Source organism: Ammospiza nelsoni, chromosome 3 (assembly GCF_027579445.1).
Source record: "Ammospiza nelsoni isolate bAmmNel1 chromosome 3, bAmmNel1.pri, whole genome shotgun sequence".
Lineage (NCBI taxonomy): Eukaryota > Metazoa > Chordata > Aves > Passeriformes > Passerellidae > Ammospiza > Ammospiza nelsoni.
In genome coordinates, this window is record NC_080635.1 from 2,390,205 (window position 1) to 2,410,934 (window position 20,730).

The window sequence follows — 20,730 nt, forward strand, 5'->3', positions numbered from 1 at the left end:
GCTCTGCACAAATGGATTTTCAAGTAATCCCATCATCCCTGCGTTTTTCAGAGCCAGTTCTTGCTCTCTCTGCAAGCCATATCCACCATGGTCCACTTCTACATGGGAACCAAGGGGCCTGAGAATGTAAGTTGGAGTATTTTATATAACAGGAGCTAATCTTGCCTCTTTTACATCTCTGATTATTGTTGCTGTGTCTTGAATAATCCTTCAGCTGTTACATTAAAATTGCTTCACTTCCACAATTGTTTTCAATATTTACGTGAGTATAATATTAAAAAAAATATGTTGAATTGACTTTTATTATTTAGCATAGAAATAGGCACTGAGTAAAAGCAATAAAGTTGCCCTTAACTTGAAACTAATGGTAATGCTATTAACAATTGATTACTTACTCCTGTTGTACAACTTAGGTTCTTAAATTTACCTGCTTTTTTTGTTAAATAGACCGTATCTTCAGCCAGCCTACCTCTTGCATTTGTAAATACAATTTTGCTTGTGCAAAGTGCATGTTTCAATGTGAAAGTCAATTGATTAAGTACTTCCCTGCTTTGGTTCATGCAAGTTGATGAAGTTGTTTGCTATAAAGGACAGGCAAGGACCTTTGAAATGAAGGCACAGAATGTCCACACCGAAGTTCTCTGGTTTTTCCTTAGCCCCAGGTAGAAGTGCTTTCTGAGGAAGAAGGGGAGGAAGAGGAGGAAGAGGAAGATATCCTTTCTTTAGCAGAAGAGAAATACAGGCCTGCTGCTCTTGAAAAGATGATTGCCCTGATTGCTCTTCTGGTGGAACAGTCTCGCTCAGAAAGGCAAGAGCTCCCGAAAAAACAAAATCAGTTTAGAATTTATAGTCAGAGATTTTGTGGGTTTGTCTGAGGGTTTTATTGTGGGCTTTTTTTGCAGCATAAATAAGGTTGTAAATGAGCCCATTATATTTTTAATAACTTAAAAAGGGACTGTCATTGTTGACCAAATGAAAGACTTTGGTTAAATACTTGAACACATTCAATTGCCCACATTTGATTTTCTTTTGTTATCTCAGTTGAGTACAGCTTTTTTGTGTTGTTCAGTTTTACATCAACACATTTACTGTCTCTTGTATATTGTGATACTGAAGGATATGAGCTAACTCTCAGTCCTGAGTGTGTCCCTAACCACAATCATGGCTGAAGTAAAATAAAATGATCTTTTTCTTTTGTATTTCAGGCATTTGACCTTGTCCCAAAATGACATGGCAGCACTGACAGGAGGAAAGGTAATCAAGTTAAAAATGGCTGCTCTAGCCTCCCAAGCCCTCTGTGCTGTGTAGCTGTAGGCAGTGAGCTGTATCTGCTTGTTTCTTGCAGGGTTTCCCTTTTTTATTCCAACATATCCGTGATGGGATCAACATCAGGCAAACCTGCAACCTCATCTTCAGCCTGTGCCGCTACAACAACCGCCTGGCGGAGCACGTGAGTAGCAGGGACCTGCAGCTGCTCTTTGAGATCCCCCCACAAATCTCATGGGGTAATGGGTGTTGTTTTCACTGAATAAACACAAATCTAATGAGTTTTGTGTGTTTTCTTTTCAAGATTGTGTCCATGCTGTTCACATCTATAGCAAAGCTGACTCCTGAGGTATGTAAACACACCACCTGTCCAGCAAATAATCTGTAGTCAAAATTTCCTGGTTCAAATCACAGAAATAATCCTAGCTCATCAAAAATCTTGCATGGAAGATGGAAGTTTTTGTGCCATTGAATGAAGTCTAACTGCACTGTTTGCGAAGTTTTGTAAAACAGAAATTTGCGCCACTTGGGATGAAAGTTTTGTTCAAATCAAATAACATTTCTAGATTCTCCACCCATATGAATTTCTTTTAAAAAGCTGGTAACATTAAAGTATTGTGTACAAGAATAAGTGGAGATAATTACTTATTATCACACTCTTCAAGATTTGGGGCACTGTTTTGTAGTTCTGTGCTGGCAAACACATTTCTCATTCAGAGTAAATTCCTGCCCTGGTAATAACAGAAATATTGAGAGTTCCAGATGGATTCCAGATGCAAAATAATAGTTGTAACCACTTACAACTATAATTATAGTTGTAACCACTTCGTTGAAATGTTGTTAAAAGCTGGGTGAGTCTTAGCAGTGTAAAACCTCAAAATGAGATACTTTTGGATAAACTTCCCAGGATCCATATTCCATGTTATGTAAATACATAAAAATTATAACTTATCTGAGCTGGTGATATAAACCATGATAAATGGGTGAATTCTTCAGCAATGAAGAGCTTGATGCTTTCCTTTTTCCAGAATAATGTCTATATTTCCTCTAATAAATGCATACATATTTTTTTTTTTCCTATGACTTCTCCTGTCTCATATGATCCTGTTGCTTTGCACTGACTGTAACCAGTGGCTTAATTTATAGCTATATATGAATTATGTACAGATTAAATAGTAAGAGATTAAAGTATTATAAATGTTCATGTCTGAAGTTGGTAGAAATCTTACAGACATTGGGATTTAAAAAAAATACTCTTAAAAAAATGGTGGATAAAATTAAATAGATGAAATTGAGTATTTTCCCCTTTTCTGCATTACAGGCAGCCAATCCTTTTTTCAAATTGCTGACAATGCTGATGGAATTTGCTGGTGGACCTCCAGGAATGCCACCCTTTGCTTCTTACATTCTGCAAAGGATATGGGAGGTACAATATGTAAAATAAAACAGAAGCTAAATTTTCTTTCTCTTGTTGGTTCTTTTATGTCTCTTTTGCTTTTTGTTATCCTTCCTGCATCAGTCCATAATTTTTTAATTATCATTCCTCTTCTGAATAAATAGCAACAGCCAATAGACATTAAAAAGTTCTATTGGAACTTAATGGCTCTTCCTGTTTAACTTCAAGTTTTAGTTTATTGAGAAATTAATTGATTCTTAATAAGGGCCTAGAATGCTTTTTCTTGACAAATTTCACATTGTTTTCTCAGTTATCCTTTTGCAAGGCCTGTAAAATGTTTCAATACCCGTCATTTGGTTGTGGGTTTTTTGGCCTTTATGTACAGGTTCCTTGAATATTCATTTGTCATTTTTGGTTCTCTGTAAAATGTCCATTAACACTTTTAATGCATAAAATAGTGCCAGACTGAATCTGCTGGATAATTGCTGTGTGCAGGACCAGCCTTGCTTGTATCCAAATGAGAGAGACTTTTTAACCAAATGGGCACAGGGATGAATTCCTTTCTCTGAGCCACAGATGAGCCATTGAAGGTTTCTGTTCACCTGCTGCTCTCTGAGCTCCCAGTACAATTCAGGGTCTTCATTCCTGGCTGAGAACAGCATGGCCAGCCTGCAGACTGCTGAGCACCAGCTCATTCCCTTTAATTCCCTTTAAAAATGGGGCTGCAGCACTGTGGACATGGATTTGCTGTCCCAAAGGGTTTCCTGTGCTCAGGAGAGGCTCTAGGATCACAGATGTGATGGATGAGCTGGAGCTGCTGCACCTCAGCTAAAGGGAGTTCATGTGGCACATCTCAAGGGGCACAGTGACACCCAGCTGGTGACACAGGTCCAGGAATGTGAGAGCCAGCAGTGAATGCCCAGACTTGGGCTGTAGAATCTGCTTTCACAGCCTCTCCAGCTTCTGGAAGTCATTAAAAGTGATTGAGCTCTGCAGACGCTGAGAAATGATTGTATCTTTCTTGGACATTCCCTCCAGCCATTACCCAGGAAACCTGACAGAGCAATTTGTCATTTCTAAATAGAGGGAGGAGATTGTTCTTAAGGTGTTTATTTTAAAAATGAGATTAAAATTTTATAAGTAGAGTTATGGTTGTGTCAGCTGCTCATATTCTTCAGGTGGAGCAGGGGAACTGGGAACAGCTTCAGCAACCCAGTTACTACCTCTGGTTCCTTAGAGTAAAACTTCTCCTTGTCTGGGCATCTGGGCCTTGAGGTAGAAAGAAAGTAGGTTTTAGAAACTAAACAAAAGAAAGAATGACATTTATTGGCCTTATGTCAACAAATTTCCAGCTGCACAGAGCCACAAAAGCTCAGGGAGCTTTGTTTTCTCCTTATTCTCTCAACGTTTGCACAACAGCATTCATTGCCTTTGGAAAGAATGGGATGAATTTATTCCTTGAAATTGTATATTCAGTAAAAAATGCAGTAGTTACCCTCAGCATGAAGCTGTATGAACATCTTTGCATACCATTTATTTTCTTTTGATGTAACTTATAAAAATACTGATTCAGTGTTAAGGTTTGTGTTAGATATTTCTAAGAAATACTTGTCTATAAAGACAAGGTTGTTCCATCTTAGTGCTTAATATTTCAACTCCTAAATATCTCATAATATGCAGAAAGAATAGGCAGAGTAATTTCCTGGGCTTAGACTGTACTTCCAAAACTCTGAGCAAGGTTCAGAAGCACAAACCAGTGAAATTTAATAAGGTTCTCTTTGTGTGTAGAGCAGCTCAGTCTTGCAGGAGCTTTGATAGCCCTAAAAAGAAATGTTGGAAGTGATTTTAGGGGTTTCTGATACAATCAGTGCATAGTAGGAAGATGAATGTATTCCCTTTGATTTCCCCCTGTCTGTAGGTGATTGAGTACAACCCCTCTCAGTGCCTGGACTGGCTGGCTGTGCAAACCCCTCGGAATAAACTGGCTCACAGCTGGGTCCTGCAGAACATGGAGAACTGGGTGGAGCGCTTCCTCCTGGCACACAACTACCCTCGAGTGAGAACTTGTAAGTGGATTTTAATTGGAGAAAAATTGTCACCTCTTGCACTGAGTTGCATGCTCCTGTGTTTGGCTTTTCTTCCTTTTTTAGCTGTTGTAGAATTGCTGGGTTTAAAATCTTGGGATAACTGAGGTAGAGGTGATACCGATTTTTATTAAAAAGCTGTGTTTTCCTTTGGTACCTTGAATGATACATTGGTAGGTTCTTTATTCTAAGGGGTTAATCTGCAAGGTCCAGGAATACCTAAAGAAGGAAAAGGGGTAATTCCAGAGGTTTTCCATTGTGTCCATCACGTGGCTGTACAGTAGGTGGGAGGAGTACATGTTGTTCTTCCACAAGAATCCCCAGCTGAGTCCTTTGAACTTGTGGATCAAAGAGAAGCTCTCTGTGCTTCCTCCCAGGTTCCAGGGTATCCTGGCTCTCTGGTTTGTCCTGCTGGGAATCACACTGTCACATTGCCAGAGAACATTTTCAGCCTTCCCTGTGTCCATTTTTTTAACAAAGGAGGCTCCACAGTACAGGCCATTGACTTTCACCATGTTTCTGTGGCTGAGGGAGATGGGAAAACTGGAGCTTCAGCTTTGCAACAGGGTGCAGTTGTGAACATCTCTGAGGAGGTAATGACCTCTAGATTGAGCAATGGACAACTTCAGTCATGGAAAACCTCTGGGATGCATTGTGTGATGGGATCTGGGGTCACATTCTGTGGTGGGATGCATTGTGTTAGCACAGGCAGCAGCCAGGGATGCAGGTGGCACATCCCAGCACCACTTTTAACGTGCTTTGTGCTGCTGTTACCCACTTGGGATTTTTTCTAGTGTGAATGCAGCAATACCAGCTTCCGTAGAGTGCTTTGAAATGTGCAAATGGAGCAGGGGGTGCAGTTGAATTGCTGTTTGCATGGCTGTTAAGCAGGTATGTCACTGTCAAAGGCGTAACAAATCTGTTTTTATTTGAAGCCGCAGCCTATCTCTTGGTGTCGCTTATTCCGAGCAATTCCTTCCGTCAGATGTTCCGCTCGACGCGCTCCCTGCACATCCCCACGCGGGACCTGCCCCTCAGCCCCGACACCACTGTAGTCCTGCACCAGGTCTACAACGTGCTCCTGGGCCTGCTCTCGCGGGCCAAGCTCTACGTGGACGCCGCCGTGCACGGCACCACCAAGCTGGTGCCCTACTTCAGTTTCATGACCTACTGCCTGATCTCCAAAACCGAGAAGCTCATGTTCTCCACCTACTTCATGGACTTGTGGAACCTCTTCCAGCCCAAGCTCTCGGAGCCGGCCATCGCCACCAACCACAACAAGCAGGCCCTGCTGTCCTTCTGGTACAACGTGTGCGTGGACTGTCCCGAGAACGTGCGCCTGATCGTGCAGAACCCCGTGGTGACCAAGAACATCGCCTTCAACTACATCCTGGCCGACCACGACGACCAGGACGTGGTGCTCTTCAACCGCGGCATGCTGCCCGCCTACTACGGCATCCTGCGCCTGTGCTGCGAGCAGTCGCCCGCCTTCACCCGCCAGCTGGCCTCCCACCAGAACATCCAGTGGGCCTTCAAGAACCTCACCCCCCACGCCAGCCAGTACCCAGGGGTGAGTGACCAGTGCCACCGTGTGCCAGCCCCTCATTCCCCTGTCCCCTCTCGTCTGGTGTCTCTTGGAGCTTAACACACCCGGTGGTGACAGTGGTCCCTGTGGGTTTCCTGGTGGAAGTCGTTCCTGTCTTTAGATCCATTAGATCTGGAAGGGGGGGTTTGGCCACAGACATGTTTTGTGAAAAATCCTTTCCTTAGGATTTTTCCTCCTGAGAAGCTGAGAGGCCTCAGGAACAAAATGCAAACAATGGTTATCTGCTGCTGTGGGATGCAACAGGTGCATCTGGGATTGGTCTCATGTGTTGTTTCTAATTAATGGCCAATCACAGTCAGCTGGCTCAGACTCTCTGTCCTAGACACAAGATTTTGTTATCATTCTTTCTTTTGCTATTCTTAGCCAGCCTTCTGATGAAATCCTTTTTTTTATTCTTTTAGTATAGTTTTAATATAATACATAGCATAAAATAATAAATCAGCCTTCTGAAACATGGAGTCAGATCCTTGTCTCTTCCCTCATCCTCAGACCCCTGTAAACACAGTCACAGGGGTTGGTTTGAGTTCTCCTTGCTGCAGAGCAGTTGTTGTTTCTGGGTCTTTCCACTGTTCAGTTTTCCAGCCCAGTCATAAGAAACAAGGAACAAGCTTTGATGGTGGTCTCTAGGAAGGAGGTTGCATTATAACAAAGGTGGAGGAATTCCCACTTTCTTCTTTGCTTTCAGCTTCTGGTCTAGGGCCAAGACTTGGCCTGTAGCATTCCAGGGGAGGACAGACTGGTGCTCCCCTTACCCAGGTACCTTTGGCAGAGCTGGGAGTTGTGCTGTCAGTGACACACAGTGACACCAGCAGAGAGCAGGTGCTGGGTGAAGCAGGCTGTGTGTGATGCTCAAACCACAGGCCTGCAGAGGCTGGAGAGACAGCAGGCCTGGGTGTGAATGATCACACTGTGGATATTGCTTTGGGATCCTTTGGGCTGTGCAGGGACACAAGGAATGCAAAGCTTGCCATCACTGTGAAGAGGAGGAGGATGCAGGGGATGTTCCATATTGAACTCCTGCCTAGATCAGCTCACAGGGCAGTGTTACATCTGACAGTCCCATTGCTCTCCTCGTTGGCATCTCCCCTCAGAAGTCTGTGTGTCTGGCAGGGGACCTGAGTTACCCCACTGTGTTTGGTGTTTGCCAGGCATATGGGGCTGCAGCAGGGCTTGGCACAAGCAGCTTTCTGAATGTTTGGTCCCAGGGATGGGGATTTCAGATTGCTTTGTGCATGTAAATGTGACACATGTACATTATGTGCACATAAGTGCAGCAGTGAGCTGTGCTCCTAGGCACCGTCAGCACATCTCAGTTTATAACTTTGACAGAAAGTCTGAACCGTACCACAGTGAGAGAGCTGACTCTAACCAAGTGTTTCTGTGTGTTTTAGGCAGTAGAGGAGCTGTTTAACCTCATGCAGCTGTTTGTAGCTCAGAGGCCAGACATGAGAGAGGAGGAGATAGAGGACATCAAGCAATTCAAGAAAACCACCATCAGCTGTTACCTGCGCTGCCTGGACGGACGCTCCTGTTGGACAACTCTCATAAGGTACAGCCCTGTGCTCATCCCCAGCCCAGCTGGAATTCCCTCCCCAGCCTCCCCCAGGAGCAGAGCTGTGGTTCCAGCTGCTCCTGTTGGCAGCTGTTACTTTGGAGCACAAATGGGATGTAGGAATTGTGCCTGTGGGACAGTTTTATTGTGTGGTGTCTTCAAAGAGTGTTTCATTTCTGCTCTGAGCTGAAAGTGCTGCTTGGGCATTCTCAGCAGAGCTATAAATTGCTGTGCATGTAGGTCAGGGCTGGGGTTTTACAGGAGCTCTTGGTGCAGGCAAAGCCTGCTGGAAAGGACAGGCTGTGGTACCTGGAGGGGCTCCTGCCCTCACCTGGCACTGCTCTGTCACAGCCACCTTGTCCCAAACCATTCATTAGCATAATGCTTTCCTTTCTGTTCTGCTGCAAGCATCAAATATTCTGATAAAAATGTTTCCATACAGTTAAAAGGCCAAACATATGCTTGACTGAATCTATTTAAATGTATCATTTAAGAAGCATAAACTTCTGTCTTTCCAAGAATATAATTTTCCATATTTCTGCAGGGGTTGTATGGGAAACATTTCTGTAATGGTTATGTATAAATTACTTTCTATAACATAAAGGAGGTTGATGGCAGAGGCATTTTTAAATTAAAAAGTGTGGGGGGGGGGGGTAATGATGGGAAGAATTTTGTTATTTTGGGGTTTCTTTGTTCTTTTGTGATTATTTTCCAAAATACAGCATGAGTATAACAATTTTAATCTTGGACTGAGATTTTCAGTGTTCTCCATGTTTGGTTTTTTTTCCTAGTGCCTTCAGAATATTATTAGAATCTGATGAAGACAGACTTCTCGTTGTGTTCAATAGAGGATTGATTCTGATGACTGAGGTAATTACTTTGTTATTTAATTATAGCAAACATCCCACCCTGGTGCTTCCCCTGTCAGCTTTAATAAGATTTCTTTTTAGTAATAAAAAGATCAGGAAATTGTTTGTGTGCTTCTCAGGACAGAGGGAAAACCACCAGCAGATTATGCTGAGAGGGATACATTTGTTTTTTTGGTGTAATTTCTTTTATTACAGGTAATTGGGAATGAAGGGCTGAGTGCAGTCACACAGTTCTTAGTAGTTAAAAAGTGTTAAGGCAAAAGGTTAAAAACCAGAAATAACTTAAAGGGTGCTCAGCTGTAATTGTGGTCGATATTTCTGACTCTCCTTTGAGGCAGTTCTCCTTTTCTTTCCTACCTGTTGTGCCTTTGTTTGCAAGGAGTGGTCTGAAACACATAAACTCCATTTCTTTCTGATGGAACTAAACCTAAAATGCATTTCTGGAGCACATCTAATTGTTGTAAGGGGATTTTTGTCCATGAGACCAGACCAGAATTATTTCAAAATTTAATGGAAAATATGAAATCATGCACCTCTGACATGGATTGGGATGTCAGGGCCTGCTCCCAGCAGTTTCACTCTGCACATCCCCCTGTCCTGATGGGTGGAACACCTGGATTCCATCCAGCACTCCATGGTGGAGGTGATGAATGAGAATCTGTGTTCATGGAGCACTGGCAGTGCTCTAGGGGCAGGATCCCTCTGAGAACAAGAATTAAACTCTGCATGTGCTGGAGAAAGCATAAAAGCAAGCAAGATTCATTCTTGGCACCTGTAGGGTGGTGTATTCAGGAGAGATGTTAAACTGGGAGAATCCATGGTGCAAGACAAGTGGCTCAGAGGTTATTGTGGCTGTGCAGAGGTGGGGTTTTGGAATGGGATTTTTGCTGCAGGAGGGGGCAGCCAGCACAACTGGGAGTTGTCAGAAGGATTGGAGCAAACATCTGTCAAGGATATTTAGTCTGCCTTTGCCATGTGGACTGGGTGATGCTTTCAGGTTGATTCCAGTCCCATTTTTATATGGTTTCTATAAAAAATTCTTTTAACTCTTATTATGTCACTGGTTTGCATTTTCTGGGAAAAAGTGTAGTAGAAAGAGCTGGAATTACAGAAACAGTGCAGTGCTATTGGAAAATTGAGTTTTCAGGAGGTTGTTATAAATACAAGGCTATAGATTAATTAATTGTGGTTAATTACTCCGGCATATCTGTTCCTTTTTGTTATGAAAATATCTCCATCCAGTAAACTGGGTGTGAAAGGCCAGGAACTGGGCTGTAAGGTTATCCATACATGAAATGTAAGTAGATCAAGGTACAGACATAGATATGTATAAAAAGAACTTGCTTTAGCTTAGTTAGCCCTCATCCATACTAACAATGGATAATTAAGTTTGTGAAGTGTGTGTAATATAAAAGGAACTCAACCTGTGTAAAGCATTGCTAGAAATGAAATTAAATGAAATTGATGCTACTTTCCAGCTTGAGGTTTGCAGGCCTTATACTGTCCCTTGTTGGCTGGAATTGTTTTGCCTAGAGATCAAAAACTGCCTGAAGGAGCTGTCACATGCAGGGGAGTTTCCCACTCGAGGGTGGCTGTGTGTCTTTTGTCTTCACTGTAATACAAAAAGGGCCTGGCAAGGGTTTGCATTCTAGGGTTGGAGGCTGCTGCTCCTTTATCTCTCAAATACCCCAGCAGGTTAAATATCTGCTCTCACATCCTGTGCTGGGATTTTTGTAGTTCAGAAATGAGTTGCTTTTCCTTACCAATATTTCTATAAATCACAGATGCCTACAAGGTATTAAAGGAGAAGTAATTCTTCTGATGCACAGCCATATATCCTTCAGCAGCATTTTGAAAAATGACTGGCATCCATCTTAATCCTGCCTTTTTTCCCCAAATTCATATATCTGTCTTTGTGCACCTCCTGTATCACTTTGTCTGCTGGCTGAGGCAGTTTGGGATTACAGGGATATAAAAATTCTGTCTCTCAAATGCCTTTTTGTTCACTGGGTTGTAGATAAAGGTGTGAAAACTTGGTAATTATTTTGAGCTGGTTACACAAACCTTTTACCTGGAAAACAAATGAAGAACTTTGTGATTATATTCAACACCTTCTATTTTTTTGTGTATAAAATACCTTGTTTGAGCATAAAATAAATGTAAATCTATCTGCAGGATAAGAAGAGGAATACTGACCGGTACCTTAGTTTGGCAACATAAAGTTTGGCTTTTTTTTTCTTCTTCCCAGTCCTTTAACACCTTGCACATGATGTACCACGAGGCCACAGCTTGCCACGTCACTGGAGACCTGGTGGAGCTGCTGTCCATTTTCCTCTCTGTTCTGAAATCCACACGGCCCTACCTGCAAAGAAAAGGTTTGGTTATAACTCTTGTTTCTAAATTCATTTTCCTCACCCAAACCCTGATGTTTTTTCTTGCTTTTCTTGCTGTTTTTTAAAACTTGTACAGTAGAATATGTGTCTGTTAATGGATATTAAATTGTTACTTATTAGATTACTGACTTAATAGCAAACTAGATTTCATCAATTTAACAGCAGTAGACTAATGAGATTTAACAAATTCCTAGAAGCATTAAGACCGTGGTAGAGGAAAAAGAGACTCCTCAGCAGTAAAATTTTGTGCTTTTTCTAATAAGTTTTGAGGCATGAGCTAAGCAGCCTCCTGGGATGTTTGCCTTGCAGATGTGAAGCAAGCTCTCATTCAGTGGCAGGAGAGGATTGAATTTGCCCATAAGCTCTTGACTCTGCTCAATTCCTACAGCCCTCCTGAGCTGAGAAATGCCTGCATTGGTAAGTGCTGGCCCTGCAGAGCTGTCCTGCCCAGCCCTGCTGTGAGCTGGAAATGCCACAAGGGCTCTGCCAGGGGAGGTGGGGATGGTTGGTGTGGAGCTGTCAGTGCCTCTGGTCCTGTCAGACTGCTCTGGGCGTGGCAGCTGCCTCTGAACATTCCTGTGCTCAGTCAGGGCATGCAGGCCGGGGACACAGAAAGCCACAGGTCACTGTGAGACTGATTGGCCACCTGGTAAGGGAGTGACTGAAGAGCAGCTCAGGTGTCGCTGAGTTTAGAGTCAGATCCCAAATCTGAGATTAAAATTCAAACATGAACTAAAGCCCCCCTCAGAAGGGAGCGTGGAGACCAAGTTATTCTGAGAAACAGCTTTTCCTGTTCATTTTTATGATTCAGTACTGTGAAGTGCCATAGTGGAACTAAAGCATAAATAGCTTGTAGAGAGGAATGGATTTGCTTTTTAAAGTGTAGACACAGATAATACATACAAATGCCTCTCTTGCATTAGCAGAGCTATTTCAGAAAGGCCCAGGTTTTTTCTAGTTTAGACTTTTTTAATATTATTTAATGGATTGCCGGTGAAGGCCTAACACTGTGTCCAAACCACCCTTTTTTGTGTGATTTGTATGCATTTCTCCCTATTTTGAGTATTTTTTCATTGTCCTCCTGACTGCTGCTGGTTGCCCTTTTCCAGGCATCACTGCTGCTCTGTAAAAGAAGAAGCAAAGAGGGTAATTGTGTTTCTCCCTGTCCAGGCTGGCCCCTCCCTGTGGTTGCTGCAGCACTGAGCAGGGTCTCCCCCAGGGCAGAGGTGAAGGGAGCTGGGATGGAGCCAGGGGTGTCACACTCAGGTGCTGCTCACGGCAGAAGGGATACAAGAGAGAGTTTGCAAATGTATGAGCCTTAAGTTGAACTGTTTGCTGTTAAGAAATAACAATTTGTAATAGCAAAAACAACTTTTTGTTTGTAGATGTCCTCAAGGAGCTTGTACTTTTAAGTCCTCATGATTTCCTACATACTCTGGTTCCATTTCTACAGCACAATCATTGTACATACCACCACAGTAATATCCCAAGTAGGTATTTCAGTGATTGTCTTTTGAAGTTCTCTTACACTGTTATTTCTCTGTCGTGTTCCTTGCTGATGTCAAATATTGACCTTTTTAATATTATCCCTATTTTATCCGAACTTACACTACAGTGTCTCTTGGACCTTATTTTCCATGTCGTGAAAATTTGAAATTAATAGGGGGGAAAAGCAATATTCGTCCTCCACGGCCTGAGCTCAACATGTGCCTCTTGCCCACCATGGTGGAAGCCAGCAAGGTATGTAAACAAGTGGTCCTAGAAAGAATAATTTCTCTGTTGTTTTCCCATTTTTATAAAGGTGTTGGCAGAATCCAGTAGCTCAATGCATTTACCTTTTCTTTGTAAACAAAGCATAATTCTTCTTCAAGATGTGTTGTCCTCATATACTCCATTCTAGATGTGCACTTGAGAAGCACCATTTCCCTGCCCTTGGGGATACACAGCTTCATACTGCAGGCACCATAAGGGTTTGGGCCTTGTGGCAGGAAAAAAACCCGTGGCACACATTCTGGTAGTTTCCCAGTCTGTCTGTGGCATTTATGAAGGAAATTGAGGCACCACCCAGGGATTGTCTAGATGGGTTTCACACTACTTTAAGATTTCTTTCCAGACAGCCAAGGAGACCCTACAGGTTCCATTTTAGAGTCCATTCAGCTGGGGCTGAGGCATAATCTGCTATTTGTTTGGGTAAAATCCAGTGCCTGAAATGTCATAAAGGGCTTGAAGTCTTTTCACTTGCCATTTTCCCTCTGTGGGCTTCCTGATGGGATGCCAGCTTTGGTGGGGCTGCTCCGTAGTGACTTTGCCACATCCCGTTGTTACAGCTGCAGCAACGGTGGGATTCAGCTCACGTCACTTTGCCTATCTAAAACAGATAAGAGGTCAGCATCCAGCTCCTCTGGGGCTCCTGCCATGAATAGTTACCCTGGGGAGGAGAGCAAGAGCTCCCCTCCTTCCTGTCCCGGGCACCACGGCGTGCAGGGAGCAGCAGTGACTGTAGGTTTTGGATAGCTAAAGTCAGGTCAGGTGAATCCCACCCAAAAAGGAATATGTATGGACAATCATTTGAAGCAGGAGAACTGGTTACTTGCTGTCCGGTAACTGTGGTTCTTCAAGATGCTTTGTCCACACAGATTCTGTGCTCGTCCTGCTGTGCTAATTCGAGTCCTGTCCTAGGGGATTCTTTCGGGTGAAGGAATTGAGTGGTGGTTGAAGCCGCCATACCCCTTGTGCCCTCAGGTACAGTGGTCGCAAGGACACACTGGGTGCAGGCACAGCCCCAGTGGACACAGCTATTCAGAAAGAATCCAATCTCCTGCACATGGGGCCTATGTGCACGTAGATGGGAATCTGTGTGGGCAACACATTTCGAAGAAGCACGGTTACTGTAGGGTAAGTAACCCTTCTTTTTTAAAGCTTTCAGAATGATGCTGTGTCTATTTGTGCACCATCAAATTGATTGTGTTTGAAAAGAGAGGTAGAGAGCCAGAAATCCAGTGTTTGAAAGGATGGTAGAGAGCCAGGAACTGCCTCTAGTGGGTTCCCCGTCGTGCATCCAGAAGTGACACTACATAATGTAAATATAGAAAGTTGTCATGTTACGTGACAGTATTTCATCCTTTATATCCAATTCCTAATACATTAGGAAGGAGAATATTTTTAAAGCTGTGGAACCACATCCACAGTCACATTGCCCTGTGGGTTTGCATGCTTGTTTTTCATTCAGTTGCTTTGTATAAAGTTGCAGTTTTTGCTGGAGTTTTAGACATTTCCTCGTGGCTCTCTGATGCCATTCCTCTGGCTGATGCCATTTTAAGCTTATGTATGTCCAAAATATTAAAATATCCACATATGTGTATCATTGGGTTTGAGACATTCATGAAAATTCTGCTCTGAAGCTCAGTCTTGAGAAAATTCTGATTTCTACAGATCACAACTGACAAGCAGTAGTGTGTATATATTTAGGTGTCTTTATGTGATACAGAGTTACTGTGTTCTTTTCTTCAAGCCCTGCTGTTTGCACAGCTTTGCACCCTCTGGGTGCTGGCTCAGAAGCCTCCAATGAGATTTTCCTGGCAGGAATTGCATTGCCATCCCTCCTCCATCACACCCTGGAGCTTGCCAAGGGCTGGCTGAGGAGGCACCTGGAGGCTCCCAGTGTTCTCCTGTATTTCAGGATGGAGCACTGCAGGGCAGGGGCAGGCAGGGGGTGCTCAGGGCACTGGGAGCTGTGCCTTTGGTGCCCTTGGTGCCTTGGAGGCTGAATGAGGCTCCCTTAAATCTGCAGGGCAAGGACGATGTTTACGACCGGATGCTGCTGGATTATTTCTTCTCCTACCACCAGTTCATCCACCTCCTGTGTCGGGTTGCAATCAACTGTGAAAAGTTTACTGAAACTTTAGTGAAAATGAGTAAGTATCCAGGTGAAACTGCCACAGGATTCTGTGTGTGATAGCTCTGAGTCCTTCTGCACCAGGTTTTATATTCAGAGTTTTTAAGGAAAACTTGTTTTGGGTATTATTTTTGTATAAGAAAGTGCAGCCTTACCCACATGACTGAAATGTTTCAGGCTTGCACAGAAAAGAGCTGAGGTAACCACTGAGAATTCAGTCTTATTGTACATTTGGAGTTTAATACAGGACTCACTGAGGCTGTTTCTGGGTGATTGGCAGTTTAAATGGCTTTGGATCACATCTTGATTCCTCAGCATCTCAGCAATGGCAATTAACTGACAATATTTTAATTTTTGTGTTCCCACACAACCCCAAGGGCAAGTTCCTCAGTGTGCACAGATCAGAGTGTCACACCAATAATGTCATCCAAAGAGCAATGAGAGAATGTCCTTTTATCCCCTGAATCACCCCTCTGCTTGTTGTTTGTCACACTTTCCAAGTGTTTATTAAATGGACTGTGAAAACCTCACAGACACTTCAGCTTTCTGATCATACAAAATGCTTGGAATGTGATCCTTGGCACTGCTTTTCTGAGCAATTTGCCTGTGTCCCACGGAGTTCCCCACACTGACTTGTTCCCTTATGCCTTTGCAGGTGTCCTGGTTGCTTATGAAGGTTTGCCTCTTCACCTTGCACTCTTCCCCAAACTCTGGACTGAGCTGTGCCAGACTCAGGTAAGAGCCAGAACCAACAGAATGGAAACGGGGGAAAAACACACTGAATGTGGAACAAAGATGTTCAATAAAACATCTGGTGGATGATGTTCAATAAAATACTCTGCCTGTGTGACTGCTGCCTGAGAAGCCCTGCTAAATCAAATATAAAATTCTGATGTAAATTCTGATTGCTCCCTGTACATCCCCCAAAAGCTAAACACAGCAGCTCCCCCAGTAAGGGTGGTGGGGGTGCAGAAATCCCCTCACCCTGCCTCTGAAATTCCAGCTTTTCATGTAGCACAAACACTGGGATGGTGAAGGAAGCATGAGGAGGTGTCAGGGTCTGGGTGTGATTGCAGAGGAGCTGTGGGTGGCTCACAGAGCAGGAGGCTCTGTCCCTGTCACACACCGCTGGGGACGAACTGGCCTTTCCTTCCTCACAGGAAAATGGGCAATAAGAATTGTCAGTAATTGCTTTGTGCCATTCACTGGCATCTGGTAGAGCTGAGCTGTTCCTCAGTGGGCCTGGCTGCAGTTCAGTGCTGACTCTGCCACCTTCTCTCTCCCTGCCAGTCTGCAATGTCCAAGAACTGTGTGAAGCTCCTCTGTGAAGATCCTGTTTTTGCAGAATATATCAAATGTATTCTGATGGATGAAAGGACCTTTCTTAACAACAACATTGTCTACACCTTTCTGACACACTTTCTCCTCAAGGTAAGGGGTCTTTTAGCAATAATCATTACTCCAAGCAATGCAGGCACTGATGTTGTTTCCTTTTTTGATTTTTTTTTTCACAGTTCCAAGTTTGTGTGGCTTTAAAAAAAATACTTTGTTTCCACAGGTACAAGGGCAGGTATTTTCTGAAGCAAACTGTGCCAACCTAATCAACACTTTAATTACAAACCTAATAAATCAGTATCAAAGCCTAGAATCTGACTTCAGCAACCAGAGAGTTGAAATTTCCAAAGCAAGCTCTACATTAAACGGGGTGAGTATTTTCTAAGGAACACGAGGCAGCTCATTCCCTACAGAAACTCCTCAATGCCCTGTGCAGGTGTGAGACACTCCCTGCCCCAGCTGAGCTCCTGGAGGGGCCATGGGAAATTGGGAATATTAACCTGGCTGTGGGGAACAGTGTTAACCACTGCAGGAGCATTAATGGTGGGAGTGCTGTAGCCCAGCAAGGTTTTGTGTCTGAGCAGGGCATTGTCACCTCCAGGACAAATTTGTGTTCGGGTCAGCACATAGTGAGTGGGGAATTTCAGTGGTGTGAGTAGCTCCAGAATGGGATCTTTGGGCTGCTCAGAACATGAACAGCATCTCCTTATTGCAGTCTCTGTGTGCAGGATTCATCAAGCACCAGTTTGAAATAAACCTTGTTTCTCTGTTGGCAGGACCTCCGAGCACTTGCCTTGCTGCTTTCAGTGCACACTCCCAAACAGCTCAACTCGGCCCTGATCCCAACTTTACAAGAGCTTTTAAACAAATGTAGAGCTTGTCAGCAACAGAGGAACTCATTACAAGAGCAAGAAGCCAAAGAAAGAAAAACTAAAGGTTTGATGTTGCACTAATGAGCCTTTTATCAAATTAATGTAATGTTATTTTATTATTCAAAATACAGGGTGGGCCATTAGCTCCAAATCCCAGTAGTACACAAAAATCTCATTTTATGATGGAACTGAAGTTTGTGAATTGCATGGATTCTCTGTGAGGAAATGTTTGCTGAAGTGCTGTGTTGAGTGGAGAAGGGTGGGGGTGTGAGCAGTGTTCCTGAAAAGGCTTGGTGTTGTACTAACTTTTATCAAATTAATGTAATAGGTTATTTTGCTATACAAAATATAGGGTGGGCCATTCACAGGCTCCAAATCCCAGTAGTACAGGAAAATCCCACTTTGTGATGGAGCTAAAGTTTGTGAATGGCACAAACTCTGAGGAGATGAATGTTTGCTGAAGCGCTGTGTGGAGCAGGGTGGGGTGTGAGCAGTGTTCCTGAAAAGGTTTGGTGTTGCACTTATGAACCTTTTATAAAATTAATGTAATGTTATTACACAAAATACAGGGTGGGCCATTAGCTCCAAATCCCAGTGTTACACAAAAATCCCATTTTGTGATGGGGCTGGAGTTTGTGAATGGCACAAACTCTGAGGAGATGAATGTTTGCTGAAGTGCTGTGTGAAGGGTGGGGGTGTAAGCAGTGTTCCTGCAAGTTTTGGTGTTGCACTAATGAACCTTTTATCAAATGAATGTGATGTTATTTTGTTATACAAAGTACAGGGTGGGCCAGGGAGTGTCCCAGTCCCAGGAGTATCCCAAATCCCAGTAGTCCAAATCCCAGTGTTAGACAGAAATCCCATTTTATGACGGAGCTGAAGTTTGAATGGCACAAACTCTGAGCGGAGACAGGCGAGCGTTTGCTGCAGCGCTGTGAGGAGCAGGGTGGGTGTGACGGTGCCGTGTCCCCGCAGATGACGAGGGAGCCACGCCGGTGAAGCGGCGGCGGGTGAGCAGCGACGAGGAGCACGCCGGGGACGGGGCTGACCCCAAGGGCGAGCCCCGCGAGGCGCTGACCCCCAGCAGCGCCTCGGACAACGAGACCCGCGACTCGTCCATCATCGACCCCGGCACGGAGCAGGAGCCGCCGTCCCCCGGCAGCGCCTCGGGCCGCGACTTCAGGATGGAGGCGCCGTTCCCCGAGGAGGCCGCGCAGCCCGAGGAGCGGCCCGGCCCCGAGGAGTGCCGAGAGCTCAAGGAGCTGCAGGCGGCCAAGGAGGCCGAGGAGGAGCCCGAGTTCCCCTCCACGTCCATCTCGGCGGTTTTATCCGACCTGGCGGACTTGCGGAGCTGCGATGGCCAAGCCTTACCGCCCCAGGACCCCGACAGTAATTTATCAATCAGTTGTGGCCATTCCAGGGGACTTTTTAGTCACATGCAGCAGCATGACATTTTAGACATCCTGTGCAGGACCATTGAGTCTACGATTCACGTGGTCACACGGATATCCGGGAAAGGAAACCAAGCTGCTTCTTGACATTAGATGGAGCATGTCTGCTTTTAAGTCTTCTTTTTTTTTTTTTTAAAAAAAAATCCTTCTTCCCCCAAAAAATGCTGTTTGTATAAGTTTTGCTTATTTCTGTTTTGTGCTTCAGTTTGTCCAGTGCTCTCTGCTTGAATGGCAAGATAGATTTATATGCTTAATTCTTGGTCAGGCAGAACTCGAGATTATTTTTTTTAAATTTTATTTTATTTTGCATCTACCGTACACTTTCTTAAAGGGCAATCAGATAATGGCTATGTTTTATGTAATTAAGAGTTCACTGTAGTGGCTTTCATTTAATATGGCTGTCTGGGAGACAGGGCCTCCTGGCCCTGTATGATGTAATTTAAACTTATGGCATTTTTACTGTGTATAATATGGTGTCCTCTGTGCCAGTTTTGTACCTTATAATCGAGGCAGATTGCCTCAGATCGCTGTGGTTCTTATTATCAAAATTAAGTTTACTTGTATACTAAACAACCACAAGAAATTTGATTCTGTAAAGAATCCTCTTTAGCTGTGGCCTGGCAGTATATATATGGTGCTTTATTTAACAGAATACCTGTGGAGGAAATAAAGCACACTTGATGTAAAATTAATTGTTTTATTTTTATTGACATGATCAATTGCTATTCTGTGCACTTCATTAAACTGATTGTGATGACTTTTCATTGGTTTATAATATGTTGCTTCAGTGTTTGGATTTCTCAGCAAAGAACTTCGTAAGTGGCACGGCAGCAGAGAGAAATGATGGGCAGAGTTGAGATTTGATGGAGATTTTGGTGCTTGTTTAGTGTGCAGTGTTCAGCCTCACAGTGGGCAGGGACTGGTGCTTGTGTTGGAACCTGAAGTGCTGTGAAAAGCCAGGGGCACTTGGCATCTCATTTCCCTTATGTTAACATCTCTGGTACAATTTCTCTCCTGCACCATTTACAGACCTCCTTCTTTTTCCCCTCTGCTCTCTCTGGCTGTGCCCTTCACTCTCTGACAGCTTCTGCACCCCTGGAATGACTTTATCATCCCTCCCATTATACCTCCTCCTGTTATTTCTGAGTAATACCAGTTTCCTATGTGACCTTTTGGACTGTCAATGCTGCTGGTTCCAATATCTGATTAAACTCCATTTTCAGCTTCATTTTCCAGTTGCTCATTTGTTTTTCTATTGTCTTCATCTGCCTTGGTCTTTTTTCTTCAAATTTCTTTCTTTCCATCTACCCTTCACTGCAGTTTTGCATCACTTGCTTCTCCTTGAGTCTGTGATGCTCTTGCTCCCTTTGAATTTACTCTCATTGGTTTCAGTGTTCTGTAATTAATTTGTCTTTAAAGTTTACAAATTTATCTTTCTGTTTATTTAGCATTTTTATCCTGAGTTTACAGACACTGCTGACACTGGTAAGTGCTTAAGTTGGTATCCTCATTATTCAGACATTAAATAATTATGGTTTTGTTCTCTTTAGGAATAATTTTATTCCTTTTTCTGATTAGCTTTCTCCAGCATGTAACTAACTCCAGAGAAATCATCAACAGCTTCTAGTCATAGTCAAGACTTCTACAATCAGAATTTTTCTGTCAAGGGAAACATTGGCCTATGGATGGAAACCTGAGCTGCAGCAGCTGTTGGGACTCCTTTGGGTGAGTAGTTTTCTTAATTAATCAGCCTTATTAACACCTGTTGTGGTGGTTTCACAGGAAATATGGTTTCTGGGATATGCTGTGGTCACCAATAGGTGTTCAGATTTTAATATTGGCACCTGCTGTGGCCACTGGGGACATTTGGACACGCCTCTGAGAGCACACCCAGGGGTTAAAAGCAAAGCACTTGCAGAGGAAGCTCTCTCTGAATTTCGGGTGGGAAGAGTTGGAGGGGAAAGCCATGGGGCTCTGGGAGAGGTGGGCATGGCCCCCGAGGGTGGCAGGG

The 20,730-nt window shown here is 43.7% G+C and overlaps 1 protein-coding gene across 1 annotated transcript in view; it reads left to right on the top strand.

Moving 5' to 3' along the window:
* The window catches only part of USP34 (ubiquitin specific peptidase 34), a 119,451-nt gene that overhangs the window by 97,877 nt on the left and 844 nt on the right, over positions 1-20,730 (top strand). Inside the window, exons 61-81 of the mRNA XM_059467457.1 lie at positions 52-126; positions 657-808; positions 1,206-1,254; positions 1,346-1,450; positions 1,571-1,615; positions 2,588-2,692; positions 4,581-4,728; positions 5,682-6,316; positions 7,744-7,901; positions 8,696-8,774; positions 11,022-11,148; positions 11,476-11,583; positions 12,552-12,656; positions 12,782-12,906; positions 13,909-14,061; positions 14,957-15,080; positions 15,717-15,796; positions 16,352-16,492; positions 16,620-16,766; positions 17,173-17,332; positions 18,244-20,444. Coding sequence (XP_059323440.1) covers positions 52-126; positions 657-808; positions 1,206-1,254; positions 1,346-1,450; positions 1,571-1,615; positions 2,588-2,692; positions 4,581-4,728; positions 5,682-6,316; positions 7,744-7,901; positions 8,696-8,774; positions 11,022-11,148; positions 11,476-11,583; positions 12,552-12,656; positions 12,782-12,906; positions 13,909-14,061; positions 14,957-15,080; positions 15,717-15,796; positions 16,352-16,492; positions 16,620-16,766; positions 17,173-17,332; positions 18,244-18,806 — 3,384 coding nt within the window. The 3' untranslated portion in view covers positions 18,807-20,444. The remainder of the gene's footprint in view (positions 1-51; positions 127-656; positions 809-1,205; positions 1,255-1,345; positions 1,451-1,570; positions 1,616-2,587; positions 2,693-4,580; positions 4,729-5,681; positions 6,317-7,743; positions 7,902-8,695; positions 8,775-11,021; positions 11,149-11,475; positions 11,584-12,551; positions 12,657-12,781; positions 12,907-13,908; positions 14,062-14,956; positions 15,081-15,716; positions 15,797-16,351; positions 16,493-16,619; positions 16,767-17,172; positions 17,333-18,243; positions 20,445-20,730) is intronic.